At 38.2% G+C, this 20700-nt stretch overlaps 5 protein-coding genes across 5 annotated transcripts; all 5 read left to right on the forward strand.

Annotated features, from left to right (window-relative positions):
* Window positions 1–110: 110 nt before the first annotated feature.
* On the forward strand, window positions 111–3534 carry GCK72_024280 (uncharacterized protein; the record flags this gene model as incomplete). Its single annotated transcript, XM_003118321.2, has 6 exons — window positions 111–270; window positions 2283–2456; window positions 2502–2770; window positions 2821–3003; window positions 3061–3204; window positions 3289–3534. 6 exons carry the CDS (start codon window positions 111–113, stop codon window positions 3532–3534), a joined length of 1176 nt encoding a protein of 391 aa, XP_003118369.2.
* Window positions 3535–6015: 2481 nt separating this feature from the next.
* On the forward strand, window positions 6016–6640 carry GCK72_024281 (uncharacterized protein; the record flags this gene model as incomplete). Its single annotated transcript, XM_003117707.2, has 3 exons — window positions 6016–6123; window positions 6177–6242; window positions 6371–6640. The coding sequence occupies 3 exons, from the start codon at window positions 6016–6018 to the stop codon at window positions 6638–6640; spliced, it is 444 nt and encodes a 147-aa protein (XP_003117755.2).
* A 2028-nt stretch (window positions 6641–8668) lies between these two features.
* GCK72_024282 (uncharacterized protein) lies at window positions 8669–11353 on the forward strand (the record flags this gene model as incomplete). Its single annotated transcript, XM_053735808.1, has 10 exons — window positions 8669–8792; window positions 8841–8930; window positions 8996–9122; window positions 9460–9569; window positions 9620–9714; window positions 9767–9907; window positions 10157–10485; window positions 10531–10696; window positions 10742–11024; window positions 11076–11353. 10 exons carry the CDS (start codon window positions 8669–8671, stop codon window positions 11351–11353), a joined length of 1743 nt encoding a protein of 580 aa, XP_053579374.1.
* A 1511-nt stretch (window positions 11354–12864) lies between these two features.
* GCK72_024283 (uncharacterized protein) lies at window positions 12865–15010 on the forward strand (the record flags this gene model as incomplete). The annotated part of the gene is made up of 9 exons (XM_003117637.2): window positions 12865–12991; window positions 13040–13363; window positions 13432–13526; window positions 13574–13714; window positions 13786–14114; window positions 14163–14328; window positions 14377–14463; window positions 14627–14825; window positions 14874–15010. 9 exons carry the CDS (start codon window positions 12865–12867, stop codon window positions 15008–15010), a joined length of 1605 nt encoding a protein of 534 aa, XP_003117685.1.
* A 4123-nt stretch (window positions 15011–19133) lies between these two features.
* Window positions 19134–20254, forward strand: GCK72_024284 (uncharacterized protein; the record flags this gene model as incomplete). Its single annotated transcript, XM_053735809.1, has 5 exons — window positions 19134–19205; window positions 19289–19462; window positions 19509–19655; window positions 19810–19951; window positions 20082–20254. 5 exons carry the CDS (start codon window positions 19134–19136, stop codon window positions 20252–20254), a joined length of 708 nt encoding a protein of 235 aa, XP_053579375.1.
* Window positions 20255–20700: the final 446 nt, after the last annotated feature.

Below are 20700 nucleotides of genomic sequence, written 5' to 3' on the forward strand. Positions count from 1 at the left end.
CCATTCAGTCTCGTCTTCACACCGTTTTTTTTTCATTTCATTCTTATTCTGACCCTTCTTGTTCTTCTTTTTCCACTGACCATCTAAATCATAGTTTTTCAGATTTCCTAATGCCATACCGTTCTGAACTCAAACGCCCTGACCTCAAAGGCTCCTTCCCTTGCTCCATCTGTCAAAAAGTTTTCTGCCACAGTTCTTCCCTGAGTCGTCATAGAATGCAAGCCCATTTCAAAAGTTATACCTGTACCACATGCAACAATGAGATTCCAAGTAAGTATAAACGATGTCGTCAAGTTACAGTTCTAAAGAAAAAAAAAGATGAATCAGAGTAGCAGGAGCTTGACTAACAATAGGCATGAAAGCAAAACGAATTATACCGCTATTGAGTTTTTTTTTACAGTTTTGTATCATATTATGTGTTGATAATAGAGGAAAAAGAGGGGAACTAACAACTTGGGTTGGGAACAATAGTGACAAACGGTTTGAAAAAATGTAGAGAAAAAATCTAGAAAAAATCTTGCATTTAGGGGTTTCATGATAATTAACTGCTTTCATGAACTATTGTTCTTCTTAAATTTGTTCTTCTTAATATTCATATCTCCCATTAAATCTATTTGTCCGGAAGCTATCTCCACCAGAAATGCGCGAAAACTTGGGCAGTGTTTACTAAGAAGCTTAAACCCACGTCCTTCCGCGATTAGCACTTGTCTATATTGGGCACGTGTCAAACATGGCAATAACTTACTCGGCAGTTGATACTGTCTCCGCAAAAAATTACATTGGCTGTCCAAATATTGACACCTTTTTCCTTACTACTACTGTATTATTATTCTTAATTGTAGACGTGTATATGGCACGGTAAACTAAGAGGCAAACATGGCAAATAGTAAGATAGCTCCGATAGTATTGCTGTCAATTAGGAAGAGACTAAGCTAGCATGAGCCTTTTAATAAAGACAAACATGTGTCTTACTGTATAGTTATTCCAGTAGATTTGAAGTTTTCAATAGAGAGGAATCCTATTAGTGCTTTTGTAAAGCAACAAGTGAAGCGGATTGCTCCTAGGTTATCATATTGGTGATGTTTTGACAGTAAGCATAATTCGGAAACCACACCTCGCACCATATTACGCCATAGGTTTCATAACAACAAGACCGCTTCTATTTGTATGAGTCTAATTGCCCCATCTACTCATTTTCTTTTCCCGAGCGGCTTCCTGTGTGAAGGAGAGGCATAAATAACCGACGGTATGTATGTATTACTTAATGGTTTCTTTTCTCGGACTGAAGGAAGAAAAGGGATGAACCTCCAAGGTCAGTCATTTGATGACCATCCATCAGCTAATTGTTGGCACGACACAGTCGCTAAGTGAGCTTGAGTGAGAGAAAAAGAATTGCGCGTGCGCACAAAAAACCGATTGTCTTCACTTCGCCACTTCTTCCGCAACAACATCGTGTCCCCAAAAATTGCATCTTCTACTGTCCCACCTTTTCAACCTCACAATTGATTGGTTGTTCACTCGTCGTCAATCATGTCTTACGGTTCGATGAGCATGAGGGTCGTTCAAGAAACTTTCGGCCAAAGCAACAACTATGGACACTTTTTTGTCACTTTTGGCAATCTCGGGTTGATTTAACACTAAGCCTTCCTCGCCTGCCCACTGTTAAAACGTGGCATTAAAGGGGCGGCATGTTAGCAAATGGATAAACGGGATTTGTTATATTACTCGCTTGCGCAATGGAACAATAAGCGGATCAGCCTGTAGAATAACGAAACATAACACGAGGATGTTTTACAGCCTGACCTCTTGTATCTCTACGTATTTTTTGCTTTTGTCGGCATTAAGAGCGATTCAATTGACAATACATTGTATGCGCTTTCAAATTCAGACATGAATGTAAATGAGGGAGAAGAGAGAGAACATTCGTCACATTGGCACCTAACATGCCGTTATACGGTAGTCTTGTGTCTCAATGTTGCGAATTTCATTTGATTGATAGACCGTTAGGCTCGCTGGCACAAAGAAAGGCAATTAAGGGGGAATATGGAAATAGCGATAGGTTGGATGTGGCAAACAGCCATTTCACAGTGTGTCTCACTAATGTTACTTTTCGGCGAAAAAGGGGAGGGAGGACCGATGAATTTGAAAGCTGACACCGGGTTGGTTACTGGCTACCATTTGATAATTACCATAATAAAATTGATGGGAATGAGCCGGCGTGAATTGAAGTGACTAGCTCTCAATTGTGCTCTTGGTACACTCATTAAGAAACAATATTCCAGGCAATGACACACTGCGCAGCCACATGTATCGTGTACACAACATCACCCGAATGTTCATGTGCCGGTGTTGTAACTGGGCTTTTCCAGACAAGACAAGTCTCCACATCCATATGCAAAGCATGCTGAAGAATGGAACACCTGGAGAAGCCGCGGTTCTTGCTAAAAGTTCAGATGGTAACAGATAGTCCGAGTGAATTGAATTTCAATTTTCTTTTTCAGCAGATAGCAGTTCAGAACCAAGTTCCCCCCGAAACTCTCCAGCTTTCTCCCCTGATATGATGATGCAGAAACGGATGCTTCAGGTGGCTGCAAATAACAATAACATGGGATCGATTTTCCCTTCACTCCTGAAAAGCCCTGACTCGAAGTCTGTTTTCCCATTGGACTTATCCAACATGGGTCCGTCTCAATTTTTATCTGCCTGGCTAGCCAACAATCCTATCAATACGGCAGCCCTTAATCTTGCGGCTCAACAGACTCCGTCCAAGGTAGTAAAAAATATGTTCGATCTATGTAAACTGAAGTGTATTAATTTAAGGATTCTATCGAGTCTTCAAATATAAGTGATTATGACGATTTGGAAGTGCAGACCACTGAAGAAGACATTAAATTTGAAGTGGAAAGCAGTGATGTCAGTCCTCGGTCTGTCATTGTCAAAAGTGAACCAACTTGTAAAAGAAAACTGGAACACGAGGCTGATATTGATGTGGAGGGTGATGATGTTAGTAAATCGAACACAATTTGAAGATACACCTATTGAACTTCAATATATTTTCAGGGAGAACCCCCATTGAAGATGACAATTGACGAAAAGGACATTCATATTTCACATGACCAACCGTCTCCAACAGTTTCTGATTCACACATCAGCGGTGGATCTTCCAGTCACTCAGGCGAAAGTTCAAAGTGCTTTGATTGTCAGGTTTGTGTAACATCTGTGTTTCTGACCAAAGTTGGATTCTGTCTGAACTTTTATGTAAGTCAAATCGAACCTATAATTTTCCAGGTGGCTAGAGGAAAACTGGTTGCAGTCGAGGACAAATGTCGTGCTTATGAGAAGACTATCAGAGATCTGCAGGTCCAACTTGAGATTGTTCGAAAGTTTCAATCGAACCCGATGCCACCTGTCATGCTGCCCCCTCCAATGATGCCCATCCCACCTCCAGGACCCAATAATTTTCTTCAAAATCCTGCAATGAGGATGTTGTTGAACAACTTGGTCCATATGAACCGCCCTCAAATAATTCCATAAATCCCTCCCCGAGACCCCACATCCAGTCCAGTTCATTTCTTTCATCGAGTCTAGTGATACTATGTAGTCATTTTCTTTTTTTATTCTAATCAATCTTCCCGAACCACCAAAAATCAGTGATCCTTTTCATTCTTCCTATCTCCTGGCTTTGCAAATTTATATGCACCAATATTCGTTCGAACCTACAGACATTTCCCTTAAGCGGTTTACTCAGCTTTCAAGATAATCCTAACATCAATCCCTGTACATAATCTGTTCCTTGTAGTTTATCATTTTTCAAATGTTTAACATAATGTGACGAACTGTTTACTGCAATCTTAGAAACTGGTGGACACCTTCCAAAAACCTGAATCAACTTTACTTTTTTGTTGCAATAGCTTCAATATAACGTAGCCTTAATGCACTCAGCAATTCAACTAGAACGTCCTCTTTGCAACTCCCATTGTTTCAACTCATAGTTTTTTTCCCGACTTTTTATATTAATTCTTTCCGCTTCCTCTCCATCATCCACCTTGACGTCACTTTACTTTTTCATGTTGTCTTTGCACTTTTTTGTGATAAATATTTTCTGCCGATCTACAAATTCAGAGAAGAGCCTAATAAAAACAAAGAAATCATTTCCACATATTGTTTTCTTCTGATTGAAACATCATCGTTTTGTTGCATTCAAATGAGGATGTTTCGTCAGTAAATGCGCTTTCAGGTGAATTGAAGTAGGATTATTGTGTTTCTTTCAATGACCCACCGCACGTCATCAACTCTTAGTAGTAAAATGTGATTCATTTTTGTTACTCCGCTTCTAATTTCGTTTTCTTACTAATCTATAAGTCAGAAGAGATGTGTTTTGTTTTGTGCCTGATGCAAAAGATTGGAATTGAGCCAGATTTCGACTTGCAAAATGTATTGTCGGGTTTCAGTTTTGGTTCTTTGGCCCACGTGTTGAATTGCATCACTGGAGGAAAGAAAGAGGTGTCTGGTATCTGTCGGAGGAGTCTGGCTTCTATTGTTATTCAAATTCGTTCTTATTCGAATTATACTATTTCGAATCTAGATAGACTTAAGACCAGACCAAAAATATCTGTTTTGGAGTCGTTCAGCAGGAGATAGCAGAGCAACAAAATCCTATTATTTTTTGATTCCTACTGATTTTGTACTTCTCCGACCAGGTAACTAGATTTTTGTCGTCTCCAAATAGAGATTACTGTAGTTTTTCTTTAGACAAGAGAGAATGCGAAATTCTTGCATGGGTAAGATTTTGGACTGTGTTCTCTACTCTCGTTTCCTCTTTTTTTTGCATTTTCGAGGTGGTGGGCGAAATTTATTGAATTTGAAAACGAATTCAATTATTTTGTGACCATGGGCCATAATGAATGAAGCACAAACAAACACTATTCACTTTTCCGTTTTCAAACATCTCTGAAAATGGCAACATGTGGCATTACAAACTTTAGTCTGCTTTTTATTTTCTTATTGTCTAGTACAAAGTTCCTCAGTTTTTGAGATCCAACATTTCTTGCACAATTCAAAATTCCACACTCTTTACTCATTTCCATTATCCGTTTTTCTAAATGGCAGTGCTAACTCGTGTCCTCTTTTCTGACAAAAGTTTCTTTATTTAATTCTATAATTGCAATTCTATTTCAAAATAAATGATGAGTTTTGTTATTGAGAACGAAATTCTGCACTTCAGTTTCTTTTTTCATTCTCTCCTTAAGTCTATGCCTGATTCTGGAGCCATAGTGTTTTTTGCAGTGAACAGGTGAAAAAGCGTTGACACTCGGCTACGTAGAGGGTGACAACGTAAACTGGGTAGGCGGCGTTTGGAAACGCCCCTGTTCTAGTCTGATCCAAAAGAAGGTGCGATGAGAAAGAGTTCGTCAGGGTTGGCAGTTCCCACGAGATGTTTTGTTTGGTGTATAAAACAAAAACTGTTCTCTTTTGATTTTCATACTCATTGTTTTTCAAGCTCTCATGCGTAGCACCTGATATCACTTCTTAGAACAGAAGGTATCCCGATTTGAATTGAAATTTAAGGAATCTGAGCTTCCAGTTATCAATCATTGTTTCATTCCAAAGTTTCCAAAGTTGGACACAGAATCAGAAACACCTTCAATTTTCAATTTTTGGTGATTGAATTCTCGATCCAATAAACCAGAAAACAGTGAGCAAAAAGAAAACGTCCATTTATCCAAAATCCCTTACTTTAGTGTTGTTATCTGCTTATGTTTTATCTGGTTATTCTTACTATTTGGCCACCAATCACATTGCATAGCAAGGAACTAGACCTCCAAAACAAGACTTTAATTACCTTTTCCATATGATCGTCGGTCCCTGGAGAGCTTATAAATCGAGTAGTATTCCTCTCTCCCCATTTTAGTCGCCTCTTTGCATCGCAATGTTCCTCATTTTTTGATCCCACCTCCATTATTATGCTATTCGTTTGTATTTCAGAAACAAACGAGGGCCCCCTTGTGTTTGGAAATGTGGGCGAATTCAAGATGTGCGTATCTTTTGATGCCACTACTCATCCTGCTTCTGATCAACCTTTCGGAAAGTGTCTCTGTTCACCGAAGGGCTCATAAGCAAACGGTAAGTTAGCAGCTCCTTTAGCCGATTTCCTCATTTTACCCTTGTATTTTCAGTCCAATGGCCGACACCCAACGGAGTCCGTATTCCGAGCCAAGCGCACCTACATAGATGAAAACGCGGTAAGTTTCGGTGAAAATGACGATATCTTAGAATCTAACACAATGTCCATTGAATATCAGCTGTTCTCCTGACCAGATATCATACTGGCTAAACAACTGAAATGCAAATAAGATAAATAAGTTTGCAGAACTGCGGAATACATGAAATGGAAATGGTGCACACCATCATGGACAGAATTTGTATGTTGTGCCATGAACTCCACTCGCATTTTGCACCGAACACACGCGTCGAGTGTCGCAAGGACTGTTTTCAAAACACCACGTTCCAGTCGTGCATGAGAATATTCTCAGGAGGTCCTAAACCAGTACAACCAGTCGAACCAACTGCCCCAGTCCCATTGTATACCGAAGATGTGCCAACTTTGGATGATATTAAGGAGAGGCGACGGCGAATCTAAATCATAATTTCTTCTCATTTTTCAAATAACAAGTTGCCTGTCATTGGTCATATGGATATTTGAAAATACCATTCATATAAATTTTGAAACAGCATAAGTTAGGAATTTGCAACTATTTCACTCTGAACTCATTCAAATGTGTCTCTTTTTTCTCATCATTTTTCTCCAAATTTTGTTTCTTCCGTTCCTTTAATTTTTCATGTGTATTTTGTATCCCACATTGTTTTGTCATTATGAGGTTGTGACAAACTATATCACTCGGATACTGGAATAAATGATCATTCGTTTCTTTGTGTTTTGTCGTGTTTTTGCATTGTTTTCTTTATTAAAAAGAATTCATAAGCCATTATTTTCGCTCTTCCCTACGCACCCAACTTTTTGTTCCGGCAGGTGTTTTAATAGTTTTCGTTAAATGTGACGCTAAAAATAACGGGTATCACATTTTCAACAAATCCATAGTTGCAGACATGGCATTTATTGAATGTAAAAAGTCTATATTAAGATTTCAGGAAACGGGAAGTTTGTCATTTACTCAATTATTAAGGACATTTAAATGAGTAAAATTGTGAGGTATTACAGCAGATGTTTTCTTTTTCCTAAATGACTAACAAAACAACACGACGGGGTGTGTAGGAGGCATGAAAAGTTTCTATTAAAAATTAATAACATCCAGAAATAGAATAAAAACACACAAATCGAAAGTTTATAATGTTTTGACGTATTGTTCCAGAACATTTTTTCTTACATCAGAATCAATTATGGGTAACCAAATCATTTGAATATGATTACGCAAAAATATTTATTTTGGGGTTTTTTTGAAAATACGTGTGCTGCAGTAAACATAATAATATTTCAATGTTTCAAATCTAAACTAATTTCAGCAAAGCACAGAGTTTATCATTCTAGATCTCTGGAAATGTTTTTCTAGCTTGTTTGGATCATTGAACAGCATTAAGGAAGGTGCATCATCGGCATTCAGATAAAAATCGGACTATCCGATTATATTCTGTTTGCTTATACAAAAATAAGAAGTTCAAATCTTCTTCTTCTAAATGTCAAATGCAGCTGGTCATCAAACTCCTTATCCAAGAAAACATGCACACGTAAAAAATGAATCATAAGTTTGCAGACAGGAAGTATGTAGATCAATAGAGCAATAAATCTGATATTTAGAAAACAGAAATCTTATGATCCCAGATCATTCCTCCACAACCAAGGACTACACTTACAAATCAAAAAGCACTCGTTCTAAAAATATACTTCCCTGTAGAGAAAGAAAACATCGTACCTCTACACATTCATTCAAGCAAATCATAATTTTCGTTTTGAATTAACTTTTTTTTTACTTTTTCTTAGTTTTGCAAGACCTTTGGAAAATAGACATGAAAAGCTGTCAACCGAAAAAGAAGGCGGAAAGCGTGGAGATATTTAAATTTAGACACAAACATATTTCTCCGAGGGCGTTTGAACTCCGGAACTTGGGGAAATGAAAACAGAAATAGTCACGATGGTAGCATTGATTGCATCAGATAACTAGTACCAAGTACAGAATGGTCTGCTTATCAGTACACGAGTTCGAAGCTCAAAGCATCAAACCTCCCTACCGCTAATTTCGATTGTTTGGTCTTAGAAGTGGACAACGGGGTGTAAATTCTGAAAGATAACCGACTGTTTATAGATAAGAAATTCATAAGCGATTTTCAGTTTGGTGCAACTCTTCGCACCGGAGAGGTGCAATGGTTCCAAACATCATCTCATTTCATTTCTTGCAACATTTCAGTTTTTGGCAGGCTATTATAGAGTGCCATAAAATAGTTTGTCGGCCAACTTTAGATTCAGATTTTTACGACTGCACATCGTTTTTATTATAATGTTTTAGTATTGAGACGTGGTTAAGTGTCGATAAGAACCTTGTTTAGGTGCAAACTGTCGGTTGCTTAACATCTCTCTAATATTCCAACAGTTTTTTCCAGCCTATTGTGTTTAAAACAACATGGCTTACTGTTTTTTTTCTTTTTCAGAATCACAATGGCAACTCCAAACTACACGGCGCAGATAATACTGCTACAACAGGAGATGGATGAGATGAAAGCGGATTTCTCTGAAAACGACAATGCATTTTTCTTGTGCTCCATGTCACTTATCATTTTCCGTATGTTCTTTTTTTCTGGTCTCATGACCTTCACCTATCCGTTTTCAGTCATGCAGTGTGGTTTCGCATTTCTCGAAGCAGGTGCAGTGCGTAGCAAAAACACTACTAACATTTTGATCAAAAACCTGCTGGATTCGTGTAAGTCTGCATACAGAATTAAAACTTGAAAAGAAAGAAATTTCGGAGATCTGTTTTCTTTTCAGGCATTGCAATTGTTGGATATTGGGCATTAGGATGGGCATTGGCATTCGGAGATTGTCCTAATGATACCATTGGGTTATTTGTCGGATACTCTCAATTCTTCCTTGCCAACTTTGAAAATTACCCGAAGTAAGATACCCGGGTGCAACAACTAGAACTTTATGATCTATGAGGGCATATATGCAGGCAGCCATAGTCCACAATGTTTCAATGTTCTGGCACAATTTTGATGTTTTAATGTAGTCACAAAAATCAAAAGTGCATAGAACCAAGACAATATAGTGGCACACACTGTGGAGGGGAAACTGAAATTAAATCAACAAAACGTTATCATAATCTTCTCCAATTCTCGGCGACTTTATTATAATTTAAGAGGATCAGCAAATTTTTGTTGATTTCAAAAAATCAAAGACGCGTGCCCTGTGGTCATATTGATATTGACAAGGATTAACCCTATTTGTTCTAGGTTTTTCTTCCAATACGTGTTCGCTGCGACGTCAGCAACAATAGTGTCTGGAGCGGTTGCAGAGCGGTGCGAGTTTGCAAATTACATCACATATTGTTCAGTTATCTCAAGTGAGACCAAAAATACAAGACGTCTAGTATAGCTTTGTTTTGTGATTCAGCTCTTGTCTACCCGATACTTACGCATTGGGGATGGCATCCCAAAGGATGGATGGCTCTTGGAATCACTAGCGGTGTTATCAACACTCATTATGACGTATGTGAAGGACGGCACAACAAGGAAGTGAATCTCATAAATGTTTTTACAGGACTTTGCTGGGTCTGGAGTAGTTCATCTTTGTGGAGGGTCCATTTCACTGTTAGCCGCATACATGATTGGTGCTAGAATCGGAAGATTCCCTGAAGACGAAGACGACGAGTCTGATGAGATTCTTGGTCACTCTGTTCCTGTAAGTAGCCGATCAATTGAAACATCGAGCAATGGTTAATTTATTATCAGTGCGGGTGAAATTTCCGCTGTGATAAAAATAGTTCTGACAACGTTTTATAATCGTTTGGTTTTTAGGTTGTTTGATTTTAGAAAGTGAAAATGAATAGAGCATGGAGTATAGTTAGAATTAGTTAGACACAGAGAACAAACCGTGATTGACAGTTAATGCACTTGGAATTAATGTCAGAAAGAAATGTGACTTTTATAGTTCGCTGCATTGGGTGGATTCATTCTCATGTTTGGATTCCTTGCTTTCAATGGAGGATCAATGGCAGATATCGTGAAACCAGGAGAGGGGCATATTGTTGCATTGGCTATGGTTAACACAATTCTTAGTGGAGCATTTGCTGCTTTGACCTACCTCATTGCTCACTACTTGTACCACGGAAAATGGACACTTCTATTGACTATCAACGCTTGTCTCGCTGGAATGGTTGCCTCATGCGCCGGATGTAACAAAATGGAGCCATGGGCATGTATCTGGGTTGGAGTTGGAGCCGGACTCATCTATTTGACATTGAGCAGATCTATGATTAAGTGAGAAATGAGAACCGCCGCATACATTAACAAAACGTTTTACAGATGGAGAATTGATGACCCACTTGACGCATTCGCCGTACATGCTGGTGGAGGTTTCTGGGGTCTTACTTCAGTTGCTATTATTGGTCATGACGGTGTAGTTTATGCTATCGGTAACACAATCGGAGGAGCTACAAATGGAGGTGACCAAATCGCTCAGGCATTTGCTGTAAGTGAAATAAGACAACTATTCTTATTTATTACCTATTTTTAGCAACTCGGATGGCAATGGGTGTGTGCACTTGCAATTGTAACCTGGTCCTTCTTGTGGATGTGGCCAATCTTTGGACTATTGAAAAAGATTGGCAAACTTCGTGTCTCCGAAGAAGTAGAAATCAATGGACTTGATATTTACAAGCACGGAGAATCTGCATATCCACTTCATGCTTATGGGCACGGATGGCATGATTTTGAATCAGCACCATCCAGCAAAGAAAATCATAGTAAACATCTTCCAGTTGGAAGAAAGAATAGAATTATGAGTGTTCATCCAGAAAGTAAGTCACACAATGCTACTGAAAATTTGAATTCACAACTTTCAATTTTAGTGTCCCTGGAACAATTGGCATCAGTTTATGACAGAAGTGGAAGTGTTGGGGAATCGGATCAACCAAAGCGACTCTTCCAGAATCAAATGGAGAGAAGAAAGTCTAGAATGTTGGAAGCCAATAATTCGTTCAGCAATATGTATCTTGATGACAATGAAGTACCGGAGAGAAAGAATACAAATCCAAAGACCGTCAGCCTACAAGTCCCAACCACCATCGTTGAAGCTCCAGAAGAAGAAACGTTGACCACTGAACAGCAAGAATCTAACTGGACCTGAACGACTCATTGCATAATTTAGTATATTCTGGTAACTATTAGGTTTTATGATGAACATTTCTCTTATTTGTAATTAGTTGGAGTCACCTTTGACGTTTTCTGTGTATATTATTCCTATGTTTCATATTGTCCAGTTTCATGATATAAGATGAAATGAAAACTAAACCTATCAAAAATATCTTCTTATTCTGAACAATGATTTCTTAAAACTGAAGGTCATTTTTTTCTCACTTCGAAAGAGATAGATTCTTCAATCACAGAGAACGCAGACACAACTAGAAAGTAACTTTTTGTAGTCTCTTCGTCTTCTTTTCGCGACGACGAAATGATAGATTGATAATCGTTGTGTTTGTGTTGCCTCATAAGAACATTCAAGGGTGAAATGAAACAATATCATAACGTCTCGTGATTTCGCGACCATTTTGATTTCAAGAAGATACTTTGCAAATTGGTGTGGGATAGATTTTTTGAATATTGAGAAGTTCATGTTACCATAAAACAAAAATTTACGAAGACTGTGGACGGAGAAACCGTTTCAGAATAATGGTTAATTGGGATAGTAAAGAAATGCACCCGAAATGCCGTTAAAATTGAACAGAATAATCAGATAGACTCAAAAAGATAGCGATTTCCTGCTATGTTTCGAATGTAACAAAAATCAATATACTATTTTTAGAACACTTTGAAATGTTCTATAAACTTGGAATAAAATTTTCTTAAGATGTCATCAGGTATGACTAATTCTAAGATTCAAAAATACCAAAATGTGTATTGACCCTTTTTGTAGCCGTAAATTTTTGTCAATAAGGGCATAAACATCTGAAAGTTGTTATTGGCATATGTTTTGGAAAATATTGAAACTGTAATATTTTGAACCGTTAAAACGTCTACAATGAATATGCATCAAACATCAAGTTTTCAATAACTTCAAGTCATCTGAATAGTCTGATTCAACTAGTCGGAAGGTCATATAGTTCGAAAAGTAGCCATCCTTTGTCCCTCGCATCCTTCCCCCGATGTTTTGTCACATTTTGTTTCCTTAACGGATTGACTAATCTCTGTGTGGCAGAACATCAACTATTCCTATTTGTAAATGCGATTAAATAAAAAGAAAACAAAGTCGTTACTTGATACCATAAAGTTACCGTCTACACAAACATTCACATCACCTTTATAAATGTATATAAGTCGTTGCAACATGTGGGAAAATCATTCGGGATCAAAAACTTCCCGCTGTCTGAAAGTAGTCTCTCCAGTCATTTCAGTGCATACTTTTGCCCATCCATATCTGTCGTACTTTGTGACCCCGCGATTGAAAATTGACAAAGAACATCAGTGATCAAAAAGTTGTGATAACTTTCGTTAGGCGAGAAAAGAGTGTAATAAAAAACCGAAAACCAGTAAGTAGTTATCATTCGATCGGGTTAAAAGGATACTGTAGACTGTCCGCCCACAACTTTTTGATTCCGTTGCACTCATCAACCATTTCATTCGACGTTTTCGTTTCACAAGATGTCGGCGCCGGTGAATTTGACGGCAGAAATTGTTCAGCTTCATGCTGAAATTACAAGACTCGAGACGGGTTTCTATGAGAATGTCAACTCGTTCTTCCTCTGCTCCATGGCTCTCATTATCTTCTGTAAGTTCAATAAATCTGTTTCAGATATAAAATAAACTCTTTTTTCAGTCATGCAATGCGGTTTCGCATATCTTGAAGCAGGAGCCGTACGCAGTAAGAACACGACAAACATTCTTATAAAGAATCTTCTTGACTCTTGTATTTGCATCATCGGGTATTGGGCAATCGGATGGGCACTAGCTTACGGTGAATCTGGAGATGGTGTGAACCTATTCTTCGGTCACTCCCAGTTTTTCCTTTCTGGATTCTCTGACTATCCCCGATTCTTTTTCCAATACGTATTCTCTGCTACTGCTGCGACTATTGTTTCCGGTGCTGTCGCTGAAAGATGTGAATTCATCACCTATGTGACGTACTGTACTGTTATTTCAAGTTGGTTATTTTTTCACTTTTGTTTACCTATAATGGTGACACTTCAAGCAAAAAAAGATTAATTACAGCATTCATCTACCCGATTCTCACCCACTGGGGATGGTCAGAGAATGGATGGATGGCACAAGGAATCACTAGTGGAATCATTGATACCAAATATGATGTAACTGTTTACTTCTCTGAAAAGGAGAACACTAATGTGATTTATAGGATTTCGCTGGATCAGGAGTCGTTCATCTCTGCGGGGGGTCAATTTCTTTCCTCGCCGCATGGTTTATGGGACCAAGAATCGGAAAATTCCCTGAAGATGAGGATGACGAATCGGATGAAATTCTTGGTCACTCTGTTCCAGTATGTGTTTGTGTTGACCTCTGATACTTACAGTCAAAATGTGATCTGTTGACATTAAGTTTATTTTTTAGTTTACCGCGTTGGGAGGATTCATTCTGATGTTCGGTTTCTTGGCATTTAATGGAGGTTCAGTTGCCAGTATCTCACATGCAGGAGATGGGCATACTGTAGCTTTGGCTATGGTCAATACCATTATGAGTGGATCATTTGCCGCTCTAACTTATCTCGGCGTTCATTATTATCAACACGGAAAATGGACACTTCTCCTAACAATCAACGCATGTTTGAGTGGAATGGTTGCCGCATGTGCCGGATGTAACAAGATGGAGCCCTGGGGATGCATCTGGGTTGGAACTGGAGCTGGATTGTTATATCTGGCTTGCAGTAAGCTTATGATCAGGTAGAGACGACAATACACAAAACACAAAAAAACAAGACACACGTTTAGACTGAAGATTGATGACCCTCTTGATGCTTTCGCCGTGCATGCTGGTGGTGGTTTCTGGGGATTGATGTCATCTTCCATTATTTCACGTGGTGGTCTTGCATATGCTCTTGTTGGCTCAATTGCTGGAGAGGAAAATTCAGGAGATCGCTTGACACAAGCATTTGCTGTAAGAAGATAAGAGGCCAATACAAAATCAAAACAATTATGATTTCAGCAACTCGGATGGCAGATGATTTGTGCATTGGCGATTGTGGTCTGGTCGGTTTCTTTCATCTTTCCATTTTTCTGGATTCTCAAAAAGGTTTGTAAAGTTATAGGGGTTTCATGTGAAGTAAGATATGAGAAACACGTGAAACACATGGATGTGTCTTCAGAGAAAATCGTATCTCTCATAACAAAACTTAACTTATGATCTCTGTTACAATAACCAATGTCACAAACATTAGATGAAGATACTGTTTTAGGTCGGAAAACTTCGTGTATCTGAAGAAGTGGAGATCAATGGTTTGGATGTGTTCAAGCACGGAGAGATGGCTTATCCATTGAGAGCTTATGGACATGGATGGCATGATTTTGAGAGAGCTAACAAAGTTCAAGCGTTCAGTTCGAAAATCACTGTTGGTGAAGGAAGAAACACAAGAATCATGAAGATTCATCCAGAAAGTATGAGTGATAGATAGACATCAAGTTATTACCTATAAGTATTTTCAGTGTCCATTGAACAACTTGCATCTGTCTACGATAGAAGTGGAAACATCATTCCAATGCCGAAGAAGTCTCGTACTTTATTCACAAACCCAGCAGAGAGAAAGCTGTCTCAGATGGTTTATGATGAGAATAAAATGTGATCTTGACTTGTAAATTAATGATTAGTTGAATAGAATTATAATACACGTTCTTGTCTTCTATTTTACTTCAATGAAGTTTCTTCTCTTTGAATTTCCATTTCGTCCTTTTCCGTCAAATTAGTTTCGTGCGTGGCTGTCACAATTCCAATCACCCATGCCTACCCAATAACCACCTCCTTCCAACTGCACTCTTATTTCGTGCACGCCGCCAACTCCTTCCAACGGGAGTCCCGAAACCCGCCGTCGGCTTCTGGACTAATTACAGCGTTTGGAATACCGCGCGTGCTCACCCGCCTGTCACCGTCGTCATTTTCCACCCAAAAATTGGCGCCTTGACGGCGATGAAGATGGAAACAGGATGCGAGTTGGCAAAACGGAGAAGAGAAGAAAGAAGAAGCGAGCTTTTGTTGGGTGCGCAAGAAGCCATGGGCTTTTGTTTATTCCCCAGGGGAAATGTGAAGCACATGCGACGAATACAAAATGTGATTTTTGAGTTTTGCCGTCGCAGTTTACTATACAACCATTGAATTCGTAAAAATACCAAGGTCATAACTCCAAAACTCGCTTAGTTTCAGTAGTTTTTTCTTCAGTTGGACAATGTTTTTGCATTTTGTCCAGTCTCGACTTTGTCTTCGAATTCAATTTTCTAGTTTTCTGTTCTGTTTTCAGAATTGCAGCTTCTGGTCGTGGTCCGAGACTTTCAAAGCTTGACTACAACTTTTTAAAATCTTTCTTATGTTTTCTGGTTTCTATAGTCCTTGAGAAAAAAAAAGAAAATCGGGAAAGAAGACGTCTGAATTTTCATCAAATTTCCGGCCAATTGTTTCTCAATTTCCTGTGCATCGTCTAAATTTGTGAGAAAAAAAGGCAATCGAGTGGTCTACTGCCTCTTTTAGTGCCAACGAAAACCAATCATATCAAATTTCGAAATTGAATGCCCGGAGACCATGGAAAACGTCGACAAAATGGTGAAATGCTCACTTCAGGTTGTTTCGGCTTTATTTTTCCCTCCTCCACAATTTTTTTCAGTTGGATGGATATTGTGTCTGTCCTTCCTCTTCTTTGAAGCTGCTTCAACATTTCACCGGCACAAAAAAAGTCTCAAAGAAAACTTACTTACCCCCAGCCAATTGTAGTTATTCAACACACACTACATCAACTTCTTTCTTTTTCTTTTTTCTTTCTTTTTCCTCTTCCTTTTCTCTACTTTTCGTTTCATTTTTTTTCGAAAGAAGGCCTTCAAAAGATACGCCCCGCCTACCTCCTCAAATCTTGTCTTCTTCTTCGTCGTCGTTTTCTTTCCATCTTCAAGAAGCTACAAACGAGCGCTAATAAAGAAGAAAAGGGATGCTATTGAAACATTGTGCCATTGTTCTGAAGAGCTGTCGAAAAGTGCACTTGGCTTGAAATCAGATTGCGCGAGGAAGCGAAGAAAGGAAGAGAAGAGAGAAAAATCAAATTTTGTTTCTCTCCATTTTAACGCAGCTAAATGGGTTCTGTTCCTGATTTTAAACAAGAAAAAAAGAAGACGTCGAGGAACATTTCCTTCTACAGCTTGTTTTCGTCAACCTGTCACAACTCATCTCAACTTCTCAAATTTCGGATACGTATCATCATATCCCATTGCAATTTGCATATGCATTTCTTTTCTCATTCTACCATGAAAAGTCGGCCTTGCGCATTCATAGTTTGTTTGCTCACCGTCCTTTTCTCTATTTCTTTTCTTCTCCGGTTTTCATGTTCTTCAAAGTTGTACAGATTCCGTTCGAAAATATTATCGGTTTTACTGAATAACTGGAAATTCTGATGTCTATCATTTGGATAATTAGAGTTCATGCTTTTCGAAATTTTTCATTCGAGAATATCTTGTCATTGGACTTTTATATTAAATTCAAATGAATTCAAATAATAAGGTATCTTCCTGTGGCTCAACTAAATTAATTCCAATTTTTGATTCTAAAGCGAACAATTTTTTGTACTATGACTTAAGTGCTTCAGTCTTATAAAACACAACTTGTAACGTTTCCATTAGGTTATAAATATCCAATAAACGTAAAATATAAAAGAGCCACTGAAAAAATTGTCTCTTTCTTAAGTACTTTTAAAAAGCTTTCTAGCGGTTGCCAACCAATAAAAACGTTCGCGACCAAAAGGTGGTCCTTTTAGTGCTAAATAGGGGGACGACTGCCGCGTGTGTCCGCAACGTTGATTTGCTTTCCGCATGCACATGTCGCTTATTTTTGACCAGGGTGTTGGTGCCAATCAATAATATGCATGTGTTGACGCGTCTGTTGGATGCGCGAGAGCCTTGTGTGGTCGGTGTGTGACGAGCGGCCACCCTCGCTTTCCTTCTTCCCTCCATCGCGACCTCCTCTTTTGTGCATAACCCTATTTCTGCATATTTCGTTTTATTCCCCCTTCTTTGTCTACATTTTATATCTCTTTCTTCTCTCATCCTCCTAGATTGCGAGCCCAAAATATCTTTATAAGAAACTGAAATTTGTGTTCTCTTTTTTTTCCGTTCTCAGTAAGTACTGTGACAATTTGAGCTTGTTAAGAAACTCAAACATAATTCACCATGATGCTACCTGCTAGTCATTCAGATACATCTTTATTTTTCTCACGGCGACCAACTCCCCACATGCGTCCTGATCTTCGCAAACATACGGCTTTTCCTTTTATGGACGTCCATCCGCTCGGTCCCTTTCTATTCATACTTTCACTCTGCTTGTTGCACTACGAAATGTTATGTTGCACTAATGACGAGAGCAGGAAGAGAAGACTAGACACACCGTGCAGTTTCCAACTATAATAAGAAAGCTTCACAACATATTGAAAGGAATACTTGTCTAGTCGGTTTACTTGTTTATGTTCTTCTTCAAAAATAAAAACACTTTAGGATGGGGTGTGTGGTGTGCTAACACTTGTTGAGAATTGGGAATGTTACTCACTTCTACACAAAAAAACACTCACTGGAGCTTCTAGAGTAGAGAAAAAAATAATCGGATGCACTTTTGATATGTTCGGTCTCAGAAAATGCACATTTATTTTTCTTCGTTGTTGATCCAGACTAAATTAGTGTAACCTTGTGAGGATTAATGTACTTATCCTGAATATCTTTACTAATGCATCCAAGTTTGATGTGGTTTTTATTCTCGAACTAACACTTCAAATTCTAACATAAATTCCAATAAGTATGGAAAATTTTGGTAGTCACCGTAGTTTTCAGACTTTTGAATACGTATATCAATGTTCATTCAAACTTTGATGCTTTAATACATCTAGTAATTTATTGCACTCTAATCATTACTTGCCATATTTCTTATAAATACTGCTGAGATTCCATGGAAACGTCTCTTTCCAACATACTTGCATGTTGCCACTTCTATTTCACTCACTCCCAACTCGAATTTCAAATTTCTATTTCCACCTGCTCATAAATTTTTGAAAACCCGCCGCTTTCACTCTCTTCTTTCTTTTTTATTTCTTTGCCTATCCACTTTCTCCAACTTCTTTCTCACTTTTCTAGACATGGAAGAGAATCGACGGTCGAGAAAACCACAGATTGTTGTGAGTTAATTCATCGCTATTTTAGTTATTCAGCAGCTTTCAAATATTTATTTTACCAAGTTTGTTGTTGTGATGACTCGTTGCTTTTTCTTATCAGTGCTGTCAATGTTCTCTCTATCTAACAACATTATTCTATCAGAATGTCCATACTTACTCTTCCCAAGTCAGTTTCTGTGCGACGTTGCTTCCTCGTTTCTCTCTCTATTTTGGTTATTTTTTTTCCTCTTCCTCTCTTCTGCCTATCTAATTTTTTTTTCGCCGTTCTCGTCAGCTTTTTTTTTTGCGAAATGTTCGTTTTTGGGCTCAATTCTGGTGTTGTTGTTGTGTTCACTTTTGACATTTCGCATCAACCCTTCCGAAAAAAAAACAGAACAATAAACGAAATCCACTTCATTGCGTATCGGCTTTTCTCTCATGTGGTTGTGGAACCCTTCTAGTTGTTTTGTTTAGAAGAATAACGCTTTTTTTGCTTCTAGTGAATAAACCATCACATCAATGTTTCCAACATGTATTCACTTTTTTACAGATTTGGTTGGAAGGACGTTTCGAAAATATGATGAACGGACGGGCCGTTAGGTCCGTTCTGATACGCAATAATCGACAAGAGAACGGATCTGTAGATCACGTAAGTTGGATTCTGTTTATTTTTCAGATTGACTGACATTTAAAAGTCAGATGTATCACGGTGAAACCAAAATGTATTTTCAGGTTCCCCGCTCGATCCAATTTGATGAAAGTTCTGAAGAATACAGATGCCTATGCAATTGTTTTCATGTCAAAACAGGCGCTTTCATAATTGGCTGCGTTCACGTCCTCATGATTCTCTTTTTCCTGATCCACAGTCTTTTCGTCTACTTCCAACACGATGGACGGTTGCAACAAGTTTGTTTTCAATACCACTAAACATTTCTATAAAAATATATTTCAGGCACGAGGCGTAAAAGAAAACTATGTGTTCGGCTCATTTCTCGCTGAAATGATTGGACTAGGATTGGGTATATTTGCAGTTTTCCTCCTCTTCGTCGCATTGTCTCGAAACTCGGCATTACTCGTCGTACCACATCTTGTTATGCAGGTACGAGTTGTTTTTTGTTTTGCAGAAGAAGTGAAATCCAGAAGAACCAGAAAAGAGAACATTTTTCAAAAAAGAAAATCCCAAAATCTAATTTGTACACTGGAAAGGGGAAGCTTGTTTTGAGACATTGGGAGCTCATCTTCACCAATTTCAGGTTATTGCCATTCTCTGCTTCATTTTGGTATTGGTTAGTGGAACGATAGCTTTGTGTACGGATTCAGCAGTCTTCTACCGATTGATTAATGCAGCACCGTTTATGGAACATCCGAATAACAACACTGTTGCATTGGATACTGGTTGGTGTTTAATAAAGATATTGGCATTGCAGATTTTCAGAAATTGCATTAAAACATAAAGCCTTTCAAAAGATTTAAAGAAATGTTACGGATTAAAAAGAAAACATTTTACACTGAACCAATTTTTTAGGAACAATGGTTCGAATCTACTCCCTCATGATTGTATATGCCATATCACTTGCTTTGGAATTCTGGTTCATTGTAGTCATCTACAACTGCAACAGATACCTTGACGAGCGCAGCGACTACATGAAATACTGTCTAGCATTCAGTACACCAATGAAAACACTTTCTGCCAGATAGAAATATGTTGTCTAGATAATAAGTTTTTCTAAGAATAGTACATTCATCTATAGTCATTCCCTGCTACAAATGCCTTTTAATTCTGCTAGTGCTCTTATCGTCTTATTATTCCACATACGGTTTAATTAAGTCAATCTCGCTAATTTCATGATATTTTCTTCTCTTTGCCTTCATTATATATATTTTTTGAAATTTCCATTTGTGTCATTTCGAACCGGAGTGTCTTTTTCCCATTACGTCTCACTGAGCATTTTCTTTTCACCTCTCTTAAACTATTTTCACTTGCTCAGTTTCTTTTTGGACCTGTTCTTTCACTTCGAATTACAAAATGTCTTTATTCGATTCTGGAACTTTATCTGCTCTTTCTGAATGAGGTTGTGTTTGTGTACATAGATTTCAAATGTCTTGAATTTATTCGAAAACAAGAATTGACAAATATTCATGCT

Source organism: Caenorhabditis remanei, chromosome X (assembly GCF_010183535.1).
Source record: "Caenorhabditis remanei strain PX506 chromosome X, whole genome shotgun sequence".
NCBI lineage: Eukaryota > Metazoa > Nematoda > Chromadorea > Rhabditida > Rhabditidae > Caenorhabditis > Caenorhabditis remanei.